At 40.8% G+C, this 20667-nt stretch overlaps 1 protein-coding gene across 1 annotated transcript in view; it reads left to right on the top strand.

The window, feature by feature from the left end:
- LOC128370838 (roundabout homolog 2-like) overlaps positions 1-19662 on the top strand; it is an 82049-nt gene extending 62387 nt beyond the window's left edge. The window contains exons 9-22 of the mRNA XM_053331008.1: positions 1561-1766; positions 3510-3591; positions 3700-3865; positions 4386-4552; positions 4639-4760; positions 6371-6602; positions 11204-11328; positions 11417-11588; positions 12756-12932; positions 14298-14337; positions 15937-16064; positions 16727-16999; positions 18752-18911; positions 19392-19662. Of these exons, the coding sequence (XP_053186983.1) occupies positions 1561-1766; positions 3510-3591; positions 3700-3865; positions 4386-4552; positions 4639-4760; positions 6371-6602; positions 11204-11328; positions 11417-11588; positions 12756-12932; positions 14298-14337; positions 15937-16064; positions 16727-16999; positions 18752-18911; positions 19392-19662 (2321 nt within the window). The remainder of the gene's footprint in view (positions 1-1560; positions 1767-3509; positions 3592-3699; positions 3866-4385; positions 4553-4638; positions 4761-6370; positions 6603-11203; positions 11329-11416; positions 11589-12755; positions 12933-14297; positions 14338-15936; positions 16065-16726; positions 17000-18751; positions 18912-19391) is intronic.
- Positions 19663-20667: the final 1005 nt, after the last annotated feature.

The raw sequence follows: 20667 nt of genomic DNA, 5'->3' as shown, positions 1-20667 counted from the left end.
CATTCACTTAGCAGCAGCCATAAAGCTAGTAATTAGTCTGTAAACATAAGTAATTCAGTTTATTTCATAGCCTGAAGAGCCTCTGGTAGTAGTAATAAGTAAAGCACAACCTCGAAAAGCAACATTTTGTTATTACCTTTGTCACTAAAGCTGCAGTATATGATTGTATTTCTTACTGGACTCCACCTAAACCAGGAACATCAATATGATGTTGTTGTTGGCTCTGTAATCACTTGGGGTAATGATGTCTATGTCTATCTTTAGCCATAATAAAGACTTCAAAAAATAAAAAAAATAGACTGTTTTGAATCTACAGGTATAGTAGACCCAACCTGACACCATAAAAGAAAAGCTGAAATGATGAAATTTCCAACTCGGTTATTTGGATTTGTCCTAATAAAAAGTGAGGGATCACCCGCCCCCCTCCCACCACAGTTACCCAACTGTCACTGATCCTGTTGTGTATTTAGCTTAGTGTTGCAGCCTAAACATTGTTCATAATCCCTCATACTGTCGCTATCTATTTTTGTTTCGTTGGTGAACAAAGGTTTGTAAAACATGTACTGAGAAGGCGGCCAGTATTTAAATTGAAAACTGACTCAATAAATACAATGTATGAATGATTTATTTTTCTTAATTTCACACTCATACGCTCTGCCATAGCAGTCATATCCCAGTGAATACTTGACAACATGATGTTATATTCCCATACAATGGAAACAATTGATCCTCTATAACAACTGGCATATTGCATGTGGTTCTGCTTACTGTACACTGTACTACACCTAGTTGTACCTGTCTGCTACACTGCTTGAGCTGCTGTGTGCCTCATTGTGCTGAAGGAGGTGCGATAAAAGATAAGACGAGGGGGGGGGGACCTGCTGTAAACACTTGTACGAATGGAGACAGACCTGATAACAGTGGAGAGCAGTAGTGAGGAAATTGGAAGCAGGGGGTTGTTACAAGGCCTAGAGAGATTCAACACTCCAGAAATTACTGTTGCTGAGTGCAGAGGCTGTTTTCTGGATGATATAGCATCCTTTAAAGAGCTTTAAAAGAGATGTATTGTTTTTCCTCTTGGCATGCTAATTTAGAGTATAGTTTTGTGTGTGTGTGTGTGTGTGGGTGGGTGGTGGTGGGAGGCGGGGGGTGTAGGAAGAGCGGGGACAGGCATGAATGTGTTGAGAGGTGTTATAAAGAAGGTACGGTAATTAGCACCACGGGTGAAGCATCGTTAATCCTTACCTAGTAATTAAAGCTCATAGGTGTGATGCAGTGCCACGAGCACACTGCCCTACTGTGGATAAAGCTAAAAATCAGTCACTTCCTCTTACAACAGATTCAACAGATTGAACTCTAACATATTGGGTTTGCAATTACTGCAATCACAAATTAACACTTTGTGATAAGGTCATGTTTTTTTTTTAAATATATCTACAAATCAGGCAACATCTAGCTACTTAGAAAAGTAATTGGTTCACGCCAGGACCATGACAAGGAAATTACAGTGCTAGAAATGTGTTCAAATAATAACACATGTTCCTTGATTATTATCTTTAGCTCTGAAGGACCGCCCACCACCAATCATCCGCCAGGGCCCATCGAACCAAACGCAGGCGTTGGGAGGTGTGACTGTACTTAGGTGTCAGGCGTCAGGGGACCCAGAGCCTACAGTCACCTGGCGAAAGAACGGGGCCAGTCTGCTTGGAAAGGATCCACGGTTTTCTCTGCTGGAGCATGGCAGTCTTCAGATCCAGAGTGCCAGGGTGGGTTGAAGTAGATTACAGTGAGATGCATAAACATTGGGGTTAACATGTGGCCTTTTACCTTTAGCAGTAGGTTGCACAGTGGCTTACTGGTTACATACTATCAAAGGATAATTACTGATTATTACAATTTTGTTTTTAGATTTGACAATAATTATAAGGGTTTGTTAATATTGTGTATGTCAAAGTAATTACTGAGGTCTGAGGAACAGGCTAATATTGCTACATAGAAGTCTGACAGGGAAAGAAATGAGCAGCAAGCCTGAGTGTTTTAAACCTGACAGCTCACGTCCGATTCTTTGTTTTTTGTGATGTGACTGCTTTCCCCAGATCTCAGCAATTAAAATAATAAGTACAATCGTACTAGAATCACAAAAATAAGACAAACATTTTATTAAACTAGAATTATCTCTTAAGCTAAACATCCTGCTGGAGAGCAGAATAGTTAACAAAGATTAGCTGCCTTTTTGCCGTACATGAAGTAAGCGATTGTAGCAATCGAGGTTCCCTGGCAGCAGATCTATCAGGACTGAAAGATGAATTAATAAAAACAAAGGGTTGTTAATTAATGCTTGAGAGAATGTTTTGCCCCAAAATGAAAATAAAGTCATTTTCTACTCAGCCCCATATCAGTTCAATCTTCCCTAGATGTGTTTCTGCAAACAATCATACTGTGTGCACATTAACATTCTACTAACCTTCAAGTTATACATATACAGTATACACTATACTGACACAGGACATCCAAACTATTCATGTTTCTCCTTCAGACTCAAATACTTTGTCTATGTTACATTACTTTTACTGCACTTCTTATGAAAAAAAAAGATCTATGGAATGAAGGATATAAATGTATTGTATTCAAAGAACTCAAAAAAACATGTGTATTATGTTGTGTGTCTGTACGTCACATCCTTATGTTGCATGTGAAAGAGAAAAAAAAGAAATTCTCTCATCTGCCGGCTGATGTCAGCTGAATGTAATTCAAATGGACAAGTGTAGTCAGGTTGCTTTTAAAAGATGAATAGCCAGTATTGATTTTTTAAGATGTTAAACGCTGCTATTTAGTCTGAATCTCTGAGGCAGCAGTAAGACCCAAGGACTCAAGGACAGGGACTAGTGAAAGGAGTCTAAAGAGGGTAATATAATGGAGGAACTGAAATATACAGTGCCCTGTCACTGTGTCAAAGTGCTCTGCCTATGTCTCCCTCATCTACTCTCTCTTGAGAGATAGCATAGTTGTCAGTGACTCTGAAGGTATTGCCAATATAAAATAGATCGTCATATCTCTTTTTTCCTGTGTCAGCACCCATGATGATAATGTTGATGGTTCTGGGAATGGAGGGTGACTATTATTGGAGGGAATCAATTAAGAAAATTAATATAAGCTCTTACTGGGCTCTTTTTTTTCATTGGCTGGTGTTAAAGTTTCTCTCATCCACTCTCTGGCTTTTCTCGAGCCAAATGCAGGCCAATGGAGGTTAATGCATTTTTACTGTACTACTAGCTGTGAACCTCTTTCAAAAGCCCAGGCTGACGTAAGAGCTTGCAGAAATCATCAGGGCTCAGAGTCACAAGGCTATTGGATTGAGTCTCACATAGCAACAGAGAGCACAGTCTGAAAGTTGTATTGTTTGTGATTTTAACTATTGGCCATTATTGTAATAGTTAAAGTTTCCATACTGGAGATGTAATAAAAACTTGTTTGACCGTTTAAATAATATCATAATTTGTCTTCCATAGCTGTCTGACTCCGGGTTGTACACCTGTGTTGCTACCAGTTCCAGTGGAGAAACCTCATGGAGTGCCTACTTGGATGTCAGAGGTAGAAATAATTAATATGAAAAATGAACACCATGGTATTCACATGAGGCATAGCACTGCCTTGCTTTTGCAGGTATTCATTTTTGACTTTTTACATTTCCTTTGTCAGACTCCACTGATCTCACAGACTTCATGTCCCACAATGTGACGGCACTCCCAGGGCCACCCTCCAAGCCAGAGGTCACTGATGTTACCAAGAGCAGTATCTCGTTGTCATGGGAACCGGGGCAAGAGGCGGGCTCCCCAGTGTCCTCCTATGTCATTGAGGCCTTTGGGTATGTCTATGACCTATGGCCTCGAGCCACATTTAGTGACCCCGAACTTTCATGGCAGTAACAGATGTGGGGGTTTCTGTGGCCGTTCAAACAAGCTGGGAGAGTATAAAGCAGCATGCTCTGGGGTCCATATATTTGACTGTATTTTATAAGACTGAAGGTTGTTTCTGGTATTTAAATATTTAAATGCTAATGAGGCTCACCTCAAGCAGAATATGATTGGCACATGAGACTTTGCTTTTTCCTTTCTTTACCAAATCATTGATTTAAAGACAGGACCAAAAAAGTGTAGGATGTCTCGTCAATGTTGCTCTGATTACTCTTTAATGATGATAACAGGAAGAATCTCAAAAGATTTCTTTGATAAAGCATGTCATTATTATGTAACATGTTATGTTTGCTTCCAGTCTCTTGGAGAATGTCTCACCAGTATTGCCCAAACTAAACTCAAGATTTTGGATTCTTGAGCAATGGAAAGATTTCTCCTACCTAATTAGATGTTTTCATGCTCTTTCTACAGTCAGTCAGTGAGTAACAGCTGGCAGACAGTGGCAGACCATGTGAAGACCACCGAGTTCACAGTCAAGGACCTACGACCCAATACTGTCTACCTGTTTATCATCAGGGCAGTCAATGTTCAAGGGCTAGGAGACCCCAGCCCCATGTCTGAGCCTGTCCGGACTCAAGGTACAGAAAAAAAACAATGGATTGTAATGTATTCCTATTAATAGGCATCGCTGTTTCACTCTACATGTCTTCTTTCTCTCTCCCAGACATCAGTCCCACGGCACAGGGAGTGGACCACCGTCGCGTGCAGAAGGAGTTAGGGGATGTGGTGGTCAGCATGCATAACCCTGTAGTCCTTAGTTCCACTTCAGTGCAGGTCACATGGACTGTGAGTACTCGTAACATTTGGAAAATATTATGTTTTACTCTGATTTATAGCAGTCAGAGGAACAGATATTAAAAACAAATATTGTCTAAGCGTGTTTGAGGACTTAATACTTGGCATGTTACTGTGATTTGGATTAGTTGTGGGGGTGGGTACGCATTCACTGTCTGAAAAGCTGATGCTTCATCAATTTAGAATAGTTTGAGGTGATGCAGGAATCAAGACTAATGTTTCTATCCAACACAAATATATCACCATTAGGCGCTACATGTGTCTCTTCTGGAGGCAGTTTGCAGTCACCCTTTTATCTGTGAAATTCTATTTCTGTCTGTCGGCAAGGTGTCCCTTCTGTCTGCTGCTGTAGGTTAATGACACACCTAGGATGTGCTTACACTAGCCTGCTATTTCATGCCTGTCAGTATGACAACCATGTGCTTTAACACTGTTTTCAGACTGACAGTGACAGGATAAACCTGTGTTTGTGGTCTGTGTGAAGGAGTAAGTGCACACTATTTCACCTGGTTCCATTGGTGGGAAGAACACTTGTTCATTACCCAGTGTCAAGCAAAGACTTCTTGATGGGTTTATGCTCACTGTTGTCTTTGTCTTGTCTGTGCAACTGTCCTGTTGGAACAGTTGCACAGATGTACAACTGTATATTATATTGTACAGTTCCCATTCTAGACTCGTTTCCTAATTGTAACTGTACCCTCAACCTTGACTTCTTCATCTTAAACACAAACCTTATCCTGAGTTTCTCTGTCAGAACAATACTGATAAAGATTTGTGTGACAGACTCATTTATAGATATATCGTAAAGTACTTTTAAAAAAAAATTTAATTTAACTTCATGATAATATAAAGTCAGATAAGATTTGAGAATAGAACACAATTGCATTGGCCACATTGAATGGCAATGAAAGTATGTATACAGTACAGTAGGTCTTGATTGATTTTGTCCTCTTAGACCAGTGGAGGATGAGAATAAACAAGCATAGTTATATTTATTTATTGCTTCAACCATTTAAATTCTATTTCACGTAACATAGGAGAACAAAAAGTTTTTGGAGGTGAACCCCTGTTTATAAGGCTTTTAGATTCATGAGTCATTTTAGTAATGGCATGCGTAATGAGACTACAAAAGTTCAAGAGAGAGAAAGAAGAAAAGAGATCCTAAAATATTTGGATTGGTCTTACAATAAACAGCTGCTTTATATCACTTATTAAAGCCTTCTCTTGCTTTTACCCTTGTTAACAGGATATTCCTATGAGTTGTACCTGTTATATATTTTACTTTTCCAGTGAAATGCACCAGCAAAAAAAAAAATGAAGAAAAAAATCTTTTCTCATCCAGTACTTTGAGTTCAGACTGTGATGAGGATCTCTGACTCAGGCCATACTGTTCATCTGTTGCACATTCACAACAACTCTCATCATGTGGTTTCTTGCTTCTCTGCTGCTAATTAAACTGTATGATTAACTAAGCGTGCATTGTCACTGACAGAGGGCACAAACCGAATGCTCTGAAGCAGTTTACACACAGGCGAATGACACCTCCCACATCATTACCATGCAGTTTGTAGTCATCCCACTGTCTTCTTCTCTCCTGACAGGTGGAGAATCCATCCCAGTTTATTCAAGGTTACCGTGTTCTGTATCGGCAGACGTCAGGCCTGCCTTCCCCAGGGCCATGGCAAATACAGGACTTGAAGGTCTCCTCAGAGAGGGACATGCCTCTCTCTGGTCTCAAGAAAGGCATTGTGTATGAGATTAAAGTGCGGCCATACTTCAATGAGTTCCAGGGTGCAGACAGTGAATCCATGACAGCACGCACCATGGAGGAAGGTAAGTGACAAATGAGTTCACATTTCTGATGGAAATCAATTTCCCTGTCCACTTCATGTTGCCAGAATGATGTAAGATTCAGTGTCTTACATATGAGCAGATGCACTTATGTAAATGATTCTTCCTACTTTTATATTTAGCTGCCTCTAGTAATAGCTTCTTGGCTAGATAGTAATGGATAATGGCATTTTAAGTACAGCCACCCGTGCACACATACTGCTGCAGCGCTATATCCCCTGTGTGTGAAAACAGGTCTCCCAGACAGCACAGTGGGGGGGGCTCTGACAAGCCTGGGCCTTTGTGGGTTGGTGGGCAGAAGGGGAGGGCAGAAACTGTCTCCTTTGACATAAGCTCAAATCTCTAGCTGCTCTCCTGCGGACCCCTGCTGCCATGTCTCCGTCACACACCAATACCAGACCTGCATGATATGACCCCCGGCTTTCACTAATGCACACACAGACACACACGCTCAGCTTTATTGGTGATACGACTGCTTGGTCTTCTCCTCATCCTCCTGTCTGGGGATCAGCTACTGATTCTTTTTGGGTCAACAGTTTGTGGCACCAATTAATGTCAAATAATATAATTCGTTGTATATTTTTTATTTGTAAAATGTACAGCATTCAATATAATTCAATGCAAATTTGTCACCTTAAAAACTCTTACTCTCTTACAGACCATGAAAAACTGTATTGTAGACCACAATTTCACAGTTATAACCCATTGTCTACTTACTAGTCTTATCAGCAGATCCGTTTTGCCTAAATATCCATGTAGTTGTAGCTGTTGTTTTATGATTTCATCCATATCATTCTTAGCACTTCTCAGCTCATAAATTAAGTTAGATAGTTAATTATTTACCTTGGAAATATTAGTATGACAATCCCAGCTCAATGGTCTCCTTACTAGCTTATTCTTAGAAGTTCTAAGTGTGCTCTGGATGAAGTTCATAATAGCTACTGAGCCCTCATGTTAACTGATCGGTTTCCATTACAACTGAGTAAACACCCACTGATGAAAACCACATGATGAGGCTAAAAGTCAATGGTCCTTGGGTTAGGATTATTTTGTCAAACGACTAGCATGTCAAAGGTAAAGAATATACCATCATGCTTAATTCAAAAATGTTGTGTTAGCTGCTGTGTCACCTGCTGGAATGCAAGACCATCATCTCAAAATCTATCTACAACACCTGCTGACTGAGTGAGGAGAGAATTTCTTTATTGTAGCCTCTAACCTGGACAGGTGCTGTGTAAGCTTCAATGTGTACTGAGAGTAAGTCATGATGAGGCCATTAATGTAAAAGAAAACTTTGACCCTCAGCATGAGAGGAATATATGATATCACAGTACTGAATCTTCTTCCCAGTAGGAGGATATGAACAGGGGGATAGAGCTGGTGGAGAAAGAGAAATTTGCTTCACTGGAGCCCAATTAAAATGGCCACACAGGATCACTGCAGACTCGGGTGCATGCTCTAGTTTCTTGGGTTCCTGGGGAAAAAAAGGTATGGCACAGGAGAAATTGGCTTGATCTACCAATACTCTTGTGCCGGAAATATGCTGCACTGCAGAATTATGAGGAAAAACACTCGTTATTCATCAAAGCCAGAGAAGGAATGTGACACTGCTTTTGTGAAGAGCTAGCAGAGGGCGTCTAAAGGGTCTTGAAGTCAAAACAGCTGGTGTCTCTCACTATAACCCAGTAATAATTGTGTATCAAGATTAATGGTTCTCACTGCATTCAATGAGTTTTTCAGTGCAAGGAACTTAGACTCCTCAGATTTTCAGTGCTATGGTAAGTCTCAGGCAGCAGTAGTGATTATTATGAGGATATACTGCTGTTATGAGACTGGGGCAGGAGGGTCATTGGAGAAAAAAAAGGAGAAGGCCAGCAATATAATAGAACTCCCAGATTCTACCAGATAAAGCTTATTTTACAGTAGGTGTGTGTTATATGGGGCAGGTAGGTTAACATAGAGATGTTTTCTAATTTATGCATTAATTCGCTTAATTGATGGCCTCATTAGCATAACAGGCTATGTTTACCACTTGTGTATAGCAGGACATTAAGCAGCTTAAGTGCCTTTTGTGTAATTGCACAGTTGTGAGTGCAAACACAAATGTTTCCCACAGCATTAATTGCTTTAAAGTACTAATTTCTGGCTGTTGTGTTCGTCAGTCTTGAAATCAGTGTTCACATTATTAAGAACAGCTCTTTGACCTTTTTATGCTGCAGTGACCATTTATAGTAATGTTACCCTGAGTCATTACTGGTATTGAAGTCATTATGCATCCTCAGGGATTGTTCTCGTACATACGGAAATTGCACAACTACACTTAATGGTTCCTGTCTTCTCCTAATGTAAACCTTTGACTGACTGGGCAAGCCTCATCACTGTGCTGAAACAGCAAACTGTAGCTTGCTTGCTCATACAAAATGCACTCACAGTAGCAAACCCCAAAATATGTATAGTTATATTTATATAGTTTAGGCAAGGAAGTGATGTGAAAAAGGAGGCAAAACTAGATGCTTTTTTTTGATGATCACCCTGTGCTTGGCAAAATATCCGTTAGTCGCTTCTCCCTTTTGTTGACTTGTTATTAACATTCATCCTCCTATTCCCCACGTATAGTAGTAGCTGATATTCTATGCTGAGGTTAAATTATGCAGCAGACTGTTTACTGATGTCTTGTGGGAAATGTATGAGAAAGCAAGCATATGTCTTTCTCATTTGATTATTTCTTGCTGTAACCGCATTTAGGATGTCATACAGCAATGTTAACAGACAGAACAAAGGAATTTTGAAATAATCACTTAAATGCAGTGAAAGAAGAAGTTTTCTACTTCCAGTTTTGGTTGCAAATATATTTTTAAAAACAACAGTAGATAGACAGCCCTTGATCAAAGCCTAAGGAACGTGGTGGTGACAATCCAGATGTGCATTCTTTTAATAAACCAATTTCATTGTTGAGCCATAGCTATTGTTCTGTGCGGCTCGGCTATCAAACAGCTCTGGATAATACGTGGCGATGCCAGATGGAATCTTGACATAAATGTATCATGAGTGTAGGATCATTTCTGGAGTTTTATACTGAGCTGGCCTGTCATCAAGTAATTTTGCTGTCTGAACAGTTGAGTCATCACAACATTGTGACAGTACACTTGTGCAAGTTGGTTCAACAGTAATTGCTTCAGAAAGTCAATAGAGTCTAAGTGGCTGAATATAGATATCCACAAAGCGGGTTGAGTCAATTTGTTAAATGTAATAAAAAAAAATCTGCATCTCATATGGCGGATTTAATTCCTTTGTACTGCCAGACTGTCAAATATTGTGCCGACATGTCATACCTTTTTAGAGCATCTCTTTTAAAGACAAGTAACATCATAAAGGGAGGTTTGTTTCATCTTTCCAACTCAAAAAAAAAGAAAAAAAAGGCAGACAGCAGCTTCAGAACTGGCGCAGACCGACAGACCTGGCTTTATTACTAACATCTACCAATACAGGCATTGCATTTGCGTCAGTGAGACACGTTCATTACATTTCTCTGCAGCCATTTACAGAACCAAGCCCATCTGGAGAATTCAAGTCACAGTAACCATGTTGCTGTCTGACCAGGTGGCAAATACGACAATCCCGTCATGGCCCACCTGCTTTGGCCTCTAAGCACTGCTGTGGATATGAATGTCTTGCTTACATGGATTCACTGCAGATAGCTTTATTATTTTGCACGTTCTTAATTGGGTTCAAAGGTAGTTATTTCATCCACTCAGTCAGAACATAATGGTGGTTTTAATGAGAATAGAGGGAAAGTATGTGCCCAGAGCGGTTGTGTAGTCCATCCAGTGAGAGATGATGGTTCGCTCAGTTGCATAGACATGGTGTTTGCCTCCTGCTGCCTGCAGTCTCTTTAAATCTCCGATCTGTCCATGCAGGTTATCAGGCCAGTTTGGTACTTTTAAGAAATTGGAGTCTGAATTTGGCACCGTGAGGCATGGCTCCACATCCTGTCAATAAACAATCCCCGAACCCTCATAATAGAACATGGAGATCAACCATTTTCATTTAGATAAGATATGCAAGATGAAATGCTGCTTCTTTGGATGCATTTATACCTAGTTATTATAGTGATAATCCATTATGGAAGTGATGTTAGTTTCCTGGCAGAGATAATTCCACTCATATAAAGACTTAGTGGTCTGCTTGGAATGGTTATCATTTGTGCAATTAGTAAAGCACAATTTGGACCTCAAATGCTTAGTGTGTAATTTAGGATGCCAGTAAAATAAGGAACTCAATATCATGGAAGAAATGTGCATTTTTAGGTCTCAGTGCATCCCAGTTATACAAAGAAAACTTACCATTTAGATATAAAATTGGTATGAAGTACCATCTGCTACACTGGTTTAGAAAATACCTTCTTGTATGTCCTGCTGTGTGAATATGGATTGAGGTAGTGGGTGAGACAAATCCTTCTGTAATAAAAAATAAAATTCAGGAGTCACTTCTTTCTCTGGTCAAAACAATTTATTCTATTTCATTCTATTTTTTCTTGTCTTTCCTTTGTTTCTTTCATATTTTCACCCCCCGTGACCTATCAGCACCCAGTGCGCCTCCACAGCAAGTGTCAGTGTTGACAGTAGGGAGCCATAACAGCACGTCCATCAGCGTGTCATGGGACCCTCCCCCCTCAGACCAACAGAACGGCATCATCCAGGAATACAAGGTAGACTCAAGCCCTGCACCTGATACACTTTAGTAATATACTGTGCGGCGTTACAATGAATTCTCTCTGGCGTGTCTGTCTTTGTCAGATCTGGTGTTTGGCCAACGAAACTCGGTTTCATGTCAATAAGTCTGTGGACGCAACCATCCGTTCAGTGGTTGTCGGGGGTCTGCAGGCAGGAGTGCAGTACCGCGTGGAGGTAGCTGCAGGCACCAGTGCAGGAGTGGGGGTCAAAAGCAAGCCCCAGCTCATCATCTTGGGTAATGTACTCACACACACACACAGTCAAAAACACACACACACCAAAACTGAAGTCAAATAAAATGACCTCATAATGGGGAACCAAGGTCTCCATCACATATTGGGAGGTCTGGAAAAATGATTTATCAATTTATTGCACTTGAAGAAAGAAGATTGCACTTTACAATGCAGACGTCTACTGAGAAATCAATAGCGGTTCATTAAGTGTAGTGTCTGGTAACACTGTGCCAAGTACTGTTAGGCATATCAATAATCCTCTTCAGTATGTGGGCAGCTGGCGCTAACAAAGTAGACAGTGTTTTTGTAGGAGCTTATCAGCCTATCACATCTTATCAAATAGCTAAAGGATGCTCAGAGTATATAAGCCCAGAATCAATATTGGAGCCCAGGCCAGATGCTCTTCATCTGTGACTTTTGACTGATAATAACACCCTTAACGCACAGAGAAAGGGAAACACAGGCCTGTGGACTCAAGCTTAATGATGGGAGGGGGTTTCCTGCTGGAGACTGTGAATCTAATTTCACAGCACAGTAGCCGCAACAGAAAATCAAACTCTGTCAGACCTGCTCTGTCAATCTCGTGTCTTGCAGCTCAAGTTGATAAGTGCACTGCTGAATTGATTAACTCTGCCTACATATTGGATGCACTGATGCTGTTTTTTATTTTTTACCACAGTTGCCCTCTGTGTTTTTTTATTTATTTTTTATTTATTTTCATTTATTCACAGTCTCATGTTTTAGAGATTCCTGTGGTCCATGTGTCTTGATGTTTGATTCATGTTCCCCACTGACTGAATTGAACAATATATCTTTGACTGATTTCTTTTTCATTTGTAAACGTTTCTTGGTGATTTAACCAAATTAGACAAATAATATTGGAAATCAGTTTTTTTTATTCTCACTGTCATCTTCTATCAGATATTTCTGCACATCTCTTGTCCTTTGTACTTCATTTGCTTGATTTACATGTTTTGTTGTAAGTTGAGAAACGCAAAAGACATTACATTTGCCTTTATTTAATTTCAAGTCAAAAATGAGTTAAATACAGAGTTTAATGAAATATATTAATGTATTTGTTTGTTTCATGTGTTTATTTTTTTTGTGTGTGTATACGTGTGTGTGTGTGTGTGTGTATGTGTCTGTGTATTTGTGTGTGGTGCCCCCAGGTGCAGAACAGAGGGATGTAATGACGGGATCGGAAGGTAACAACAGCATCTCAGATGTGGTCAAGCAGCCAGCCTTCATTGCTGGCCTGGGAGGGGCCTGCTGGATTGTCCTCATGGGCTTCAGTGCCTGGCTGTACTGGAGGAGGAAAAAAAGGAAGGGACTCAGCAACTATGCAGGTAAAAAATCAATTTACATGGTTCTGCATCAACACAGAATCTCAAAGCCCAGTAAGTCTATCTCTCCAATGAAAACTGATGTCAGCACAGATGCGATTCCATTTGAGCTGGCTAAAATACAGAACAAAAGAAATATATGCAGCACAGATGGAAATAGGCCCTATTTACTTTAATTCACTGTGCACTGATGTGCATCAACTGTGCTGAGTTTCATCAGCATCGCACCTCAACACTCTAATACATTCATTCGAGATAAGTAATTTAACATCCCCTTCCATTATCAGACCATGGCTGGTGTTGTTTGCACATTAACACAAGGCACGTCTAGGTTTAGGTATGAAATATTATTTTATCCCTCTGTGAGTCAAGCATATAGCTGTGTGCCATTATCATAATGTGTATTGCAGCTTTCATTGTGGTGACTTGGGGAGAGACCGCAGTGATTTCCTAATTCAATGGGGATTTACATGATTGAGTGCTGCTGCTCTGATCCTTTCTCTCAAAACAAATTGAGGAGTTTAATTCCAAAACATCACATTTCCATTTTAGAGAGAAAAAAAAACAACTATTGACATTTTTTCATGGATGAGTAAGAGTCTTAAATATTGTCAGAGTTCTTTTTTTTTAATGTTTTCTATTTTACTTTACACTGCAAAGTTAACCACTAGCTTAATTAAATATTTGATTGCGACATTAATTACTTTTGTTTGAGGTTTTCACATTTGTCAGATAATATTATTTTAGAATATACCTCTTTTTCCTTTTTCCTCTTTAAATCAGCTGTCATGCACCAATTTGTATTTGGGAATATGGATAAATAATATGATGATGGTGCAGATGCCTCAGGGCAATATGGGTCAAATGAGTCACCTTCATCTGAACTTTACCCCTAAGGACAATCAGTGTAATTCAGGAAAATGCTGAAATGCAGCAGTTAGATGCATCATCCCCCAAGTATCATTAAAATTTGATCCGTGCTGACATGCCACCAGTGACAGATGAACAAACAAAGTAAAGACGAAATGACCCAATCCATATTTTCACACCTAGCCATGATTTTATGATGAGATGTAGATTATGATGACGATCATGTACTTATGATTTCAGGCACGTTATTTGCCTTTTAATGTGACCACTCTCCCTGTTTTATTGAATTGCAGTTCAGTCCTTCACCTTTACTCGAGCAGGTATGACCTTACGTTGTGCATTATACATTAAAATATCACAGTAATTTAGCTGCCTACATTCTTGACAGCAGTAATATATCATTCATTCAAATTGATGGTGGTGCCGTACATTTTCAGACAAAATAATTGCAGTTTAATTCTTATTATTTCTCTCTGTCCTCTCTCTTTCCTCCACAAGTTACATTCCAAAGAGACAGAGGTCTGATCAGAAATGGAAGGTAAGAATTTAAATTAACTTATGAAAAAAAAAGAAGAAACCTAGAACTAGAGCTTTCCAACTGACATTTATGTACCACACAGTGTAGTCAGTCTGCCTTCTCAATGACAAGAGCCCATTGTAATACCTGAAATGAGGACTTCTTTCATGATGAATAGAATTTGCATACATGTTCCAATATTCCCCAAGCTTTCTCATATCAGCGTATTATTTGCACTGATGTATACTTGATGAAATCATTAATCACTCCTTTGAAGTGAGTGCGGCCAATTAATGCAGGTGGGCCACTGTTGTGTTCACTGGCTCTCTCTCAGTTCATCTAAGGTTGCTGGCAGAGAGAGAGGTCATGGGAGGGGAGGGGAGAGGTGATGAATGTGGCTGTTTCAAACGCTTGGCATACAGTACACATTGCTGGGTGGTATGTGGGGATGGAACAACAAGATGTTGGACCTTGAGACCCCACTCAGTGACCATGAGCGTTTCCTTTCTGCTCAAAATGCCCAAAACGAAGCCTATCTTTGTGTCCGCTGGATATCAAAGTGGCCTGAAACAACAAGAGAAGGAGACAAATTAGCTTTGCAGAACAGGAAAGAATGAAGGCACTCTTCTGTTTTTTTATTCCTCCCTCTTCCCTCTTTCATTTTTGTCACACCTAAGCAAGCAGATAAGCCCAGAGCCAGAACAAATGTTGCAAATAATGGACTAAAAATAAACCATTTCTTTCTGAGCCATTTTATGTGTTTCCCCGCAGTGTATACACACATATGTGTCATTTTATTGGTGTTGGCTTGTGTTTCTAAGTAAATATATGTAAATGTATGTATATGCTTGTGTATTCTAAAATGGAAATTATTGACGTAATTGTTTGAACACCTTTGAGCCATCACCAAGTCAGCTGTGAACAATTCCCTTGGCATTTGGTGAATCAGGCACAGTAGAAAATGCACTGTGTGGTAGCACATTAAGTAAACATATGCGAGCAGGATGCATGAGGCAAGTGGATGTTTTGCCATTTTTACAGCAGCTGATACGAAGTGGTTGTAAATTGTCTTTTTTTTTTTCCTCCTGAATTGCCGCCCACAACTTCCCTACTTTGAAGTCAAAGCCTGTATTCATGACTGCTGTATTTCACTGAGACAAAATGACACGGTAGCTTTCCTAAACCACCTAATGGGCTTTTGCTGTCTCTGTTGCCATGGAGACAGTGCAGCAGTGAAGCTGCTCTGCCAGAGGCTGTCCATGATTCTCAATTTAAAATGTAAATTTCTGTTGTGCTAAGGCTCTAAAGTGGATTTAGTGTGTATTTAGGCCTGCCTTGTTTCTCCGGGGAGAGTTAGGGGTGGTGGAGTTAAGGGGGAGGCAGAAGTCTGATTTATAGACTTGCCATTTTATGTCTCTCTGTTGTTTATTGTCGCCTGTGCACTGCTCCACAGGCAAAAATATGCTGAATGAGTTTTCACATCAATTTGTTGTTGATGCAGCAAGAAAAAAATGAGCAGTACGAGTGTTATGATGCAGGGTGGATATTTAACTATGTCACTGTTTTTGTGTCTTCCTCCCCCTTTCCTCTCTTTGTCTCTCTACAAACATCCTCTCTCAGCCGTCCGGGGCTGTTGAAATCGGGTGATCCAGGCCTTCCCTGGTTGGCTGACTCCTGGCCCTCCACAAGCCTCCCAGCTAATGGGGGCCTAGGGAGTCCGAAGGGTGGCAACAACTTTGGCCGAGGAGGTAAGAATCATAAACAGGCTTGGGTGGTGGAAAATACACTTTTAGCAATGCCTGGTCCGACAGTTTTGATGTTCATCCTTTGGGAAGCGCAGTGACAGGACATCACACATAAGCACGCACACACAAACAAACATGCACAGAAATTAAAAAAGCCTTTGAGGGCGATACTTCACTAATTTGATTTGACAAGCCTGATATTTGGCTTAAATGTGCAGTGTTTAAATATATTTTTCTTTTAATGTCATTTTTCCTCATGCCCTGCCATTGTGCATCTTGTGAGGTTGTATGGGTTTGATAGTTCAGGTTTAAGGGTTTACACTGTGTATTTGTGTGTTTGCGTGTTCTCTAAGCTCATTGGAACCCTGGTGAGCTGCAGGCCCTATGTGTGCAAGACAGTAGAGCTGAAGGTTAGCACTGTTTGAGTATCCCTCTTGTGAACACTCCACCAGTCTCCCACAGCGTGTTGCATGCTAATTATGGTTGTAGATAATCACTTTCATTTATATCAAGTCCATTTGAGACCTGTATTTAACTAATACAGAGTGCCAGAGCAGCAGGGAGTGTTAATGACCTTAAAGATCGTTAACTTCATGTCAACTTATCTCTCCATGATCCTTTTTCCCTTTGCCTCCCCGCTCTGTCACCATCCTCCTTTGTCTCAGATGTTTTACCATCCGCTGCGGTGGAGAAGACGGGCACCATGCTGTCTGATGGTGCCATCTACAGCAGTATTGACTTCATGGGGAAGGCAGGTTACAACAGCCCAGCGCGAGGCAGTCAGCCCACCCCCTACGCCACCACTCAGATACTCCAGTCCAACAGCTTCCATGAGCTGGCTGTGGACAGGCCAGATCCCCGCTGGAAGGCTTCTCTCCAAGCCCAGCAGGAAATGGCAAACCTGGGCTACTCGCTAACTGACAGATGCCCTGGCAGTGGTACGAGCCATGATGAAATGTGCAAGATAGAGCTAAATGCTTTGGGGTTTGTGTGTGTGTGTGTGTGTGTGTGTGTGTGTGTGTGTGTGTGTGTGTGTGTGTGTGTGTGTGTGTGTGTGTGTGTGTGTGTGTGATATTTGCATGTGTGTGTATTTTTTTTTCTCGGTGAACTGCATCAGTAAAACATCAACATTTTGTGATAAAGTGACAAGTTGTAGTTTTTTGTAGCACTAGCAAAGGAGTTGTAAACTGAACCAGGGAAAGAGCCAGGGGATTCATTTCAGAAGTGTGGGGGACAAAAAGTGTGTGTGGTGGTAGATAAATCGAAGACTCACTTTTGTGAAGTAACTATCGCTTGCTTGCACAACAGGGTGGCTAATCTCTAATTTCAAACACAAAGCAGCTAACTAGTGCTTGTTGGATTAGATACACACTATTTTGTTCACTTCTCCAAACCTATGAAGGTCTATCTGCAGTCTTGTAGACCTACATGACACACCCAACTTATGGCACGCCCACTTTACTGCTGCTGCACACCCCCCCCCCCCCCCCCCCCCCCCCCCCCCCCGACCCCTAACCATCTCATTGCTCATGCCTAACCCTAACCAAGTGGGTGTGTCGTGTAGATACAGCAAGTACACAAATAGACCAACTTGAAGATACAAGTTATCAAAAAGCAGGTAACAAAAATGATCCTGTTCTTGTGTTGTAAGCAGCCAAAACCATATTCAGTGATAAATTATAATAAAATTTTGGGAGCACCTCGATTGGCTTTACTCAAAAAAAGAAATGTTTTGGACCTGTCATTTCAGTGTGATATCAGAAATTAACTAACCGCCCATGGGTGTAAGAATCCAATTAAGAAAACAGAAAACTGATTAAACAGTGATTTAATTTGCAAAATATTCTTCCCATTTTATTTTTGCCTGCTTTATTTTCCCTAATGTCTTACAGTGGACAGGAATGATTGAAACTTCTTTTTACCCAATATATCTTGCAATCGTGGGGCATTTGCAGGGATAAAGTGAATCTCAACTTGAAAAGATTATGGCAGGAGGGTAAAGTATGGGGGCCAATGGCCCCTAAGCCCCTACTTCCAGCACCCTTGGAAAGAGCAAAGTGGATAGGAGGGAATTTATTTACATATTCACTGAAAACAGACCCTAAGGATAATGTTCTTAATTACTCTTCTATCTTCATCACAATTCTACCCTGGGAGTTTATCTAGCCCAGAAATGTCACACAATCATGACGCATTTCTTTGGGTTAACTTGATTAGTGATGGCGGAAAATCCTTCAGTGTTCCGAGTTATTTATGCAGTGTTCATACATTTAGTATAGTCACGGAGGCATTTTCTGTCTGTACTTTTGTACTTTTGCACAATAGGCTGTGCGCTCAGCTAAATGTCAGGCTTACCAGAGATAAAGTGGAGCAAGTGGGGAAGCAGTATGGAAGCAACTTAAAGTGGGTCGCCGCAGGTTTTGATGCCTCTTTAAGAAATGTCAACATTTAGAAAAAGTCCTAATTCGCTGTCAGCACACAAAAAAGAGAAATAATGAACACTGGGTGGGAGACAGGTTTGAAAACGTGCAGATAGCAGAGAATGATAGAAGATAGCTTTCAAGGCAGCTGATGTATGTGTGTGTGAATGAAATGTAGCATTTATTTGTGTGTGTGTGTGTGTGTGTCCAGGGATTTCTTAGCATTGTGTAGAGAACACTAAACTTCCTTCCCTCTTTGCCTACCCTCAGGTACAAAGGTTGGGAAGAAAAAGAAGGTGAAGGGTGGAACAAAGACCTCTAAATCTAATGGGACATGTTGGGCGAACATGCCCCTGCCTCCACCACCCATGCACCCTCTCCCTGGTACTGAGGTTGACCTTGACCATTACCCCCAGGAAAACCACGGAGGGTAAGATGCATTCATATCTCATCAATCTCTTCATGTGGAACAGATGCACACAAACACAAAAACACATTGACGCAAAGAAACACATGGAAACACAGAGGTCACGATATCCTGCACCTGTGGCCTGTGTGTGTGTGTGTGTGTGTGTGTGTGTGTGTGTGTGTGTGTGTGTGTGTGTGTGTGTGTTTCCCATCAGGGAGTTTGGACAAGAGCTTCACACAATAAGAATATAGACCTCTAGCTGCCTCTAGCTTATATAAAAAACTAACAAAACTAGAGCTGCTATACATATTTGACTTTCTAATGAAAAAATGTAAACAATTATTAAAATGTATATACATTTACAGTACAATCCATATAGGATCAGAGCAGATTATCTTAAAATAGTAGTGATGTCAAAATGATTTAACATAAGTATGCAATCAATCTGTTTGGCTAAGTCAATGTGGTGATTAACAAGGAAACATTTCGTCCACATGCTAGATACGACAGCAACAGTTGGGCTCCACCCATGTCTGTCCAGACCTACCGCCACCAGAATTTGGACAACGAGGTAGAAGAGGAGAGAGGTCCCACTCCCCCCCTGAGAGGAAGATCATCCTCGCCGGCAGCAGCGGCAGCAGCTCCTTTCAGCCAGCCCTCATCCTCCTCTCTCGGCTCTGCCCACCACGAGGAAATGCAATCCATTTTGCAGGCCCACTTGGATGAGCTGACCAGAGCTTACCAGTATGAGGTAGCCAAGCAGGCATGGTAAGGAGCTCCAGTTAACTGCATTTCTGAGACCACCTTCCTTCCATCATTTTCTGGTTAATTTAATTTGAAAGCGTTATTCTGGGAGCGTTTATCGCAATTTTGTTGAGATTCATTCACTCCACGTAGTAGGATAGATACCTGTAATTTCATTCTGTTGATAGTTTGCATATCAATGGCCAATATTTGAGTGTCTTATATTGCTGCTATTTACATGTGTCAGCCCGAAGCTGCCATCCGTGTTCCTTGCGAGCGATAATAAAACAGTTCTCCATTGATTACACCTTTGATGGAGCATTGGAAAACTTGACAAGTCAGTGGCAACACGTGTTGGAGGGTAATGACTGGGTTTAGTCTAACATGCTGTTCTGACATCAGTAAATAGAGTTGGTAATTATGCATGCATCTCCTCTACGGCGGGATGTGAGCCATCGTGGAGGACAGCTGTGGGGGAGATAACAGGCATGTTGGTGACAGCCCTGCCCATCCAGATATCCTTTATCCAGTCCAATTACAACTCCATTGTGTTAGCACAACGCGCACCAGCACTGAGAAAGTAATCAGTGAAATCATGGCAGGCATTCATAGTCCTCACACATTCCATCTCCGCCTTTTTGAATATGTGCTAATTCTGTATTCTAAAGCTTGTTTTGCTTTTTTTCCCTTCTTGCATTGCTTTTTAAAAAAATAATATTTTGATCATTAATATGCAGTATTTCCCCACAATTAATTAGGCACATGAAGAGCAGCCCAAGCGTGTCCAACACCCCTATCCCTCCAATGGACTTCATGTCCAACACACTGGGCTCTGATTTGGGAGGCACACTCCTCTCTGAAGATGATGAGGATGAGGAGGATGAAAGATACGCTGTGGTGTCAAAGAATTTGTGCGGCTTTGAATACACTCCCGGTCACAGCATGGATAACCTTGAGAGCTCAGGTATGTTTGACTAAGTCCAAACTAATTTTACTGAAGTTATTATTGCTTTTAAATGAGTAAACTACCATG

Source organism: Scomber japonicus, chromosome 13, assembly GCF_027409825.1.
Source record: "Scomber japonicus isolate fScoJap1 chromosome 13, fScoJap1.pri, whole genome shotgun sequence".
In the NCBI taxonomy this organism is placed as follows: Eukaryota; Metazoa; Chordata; class Actinopteri; order Scombriformes; family Scombridae; genus Scomber; species Scomber japonicus.
This window is presented reverse-complemented; position numbering and strand designations above follow the sequence as displayed.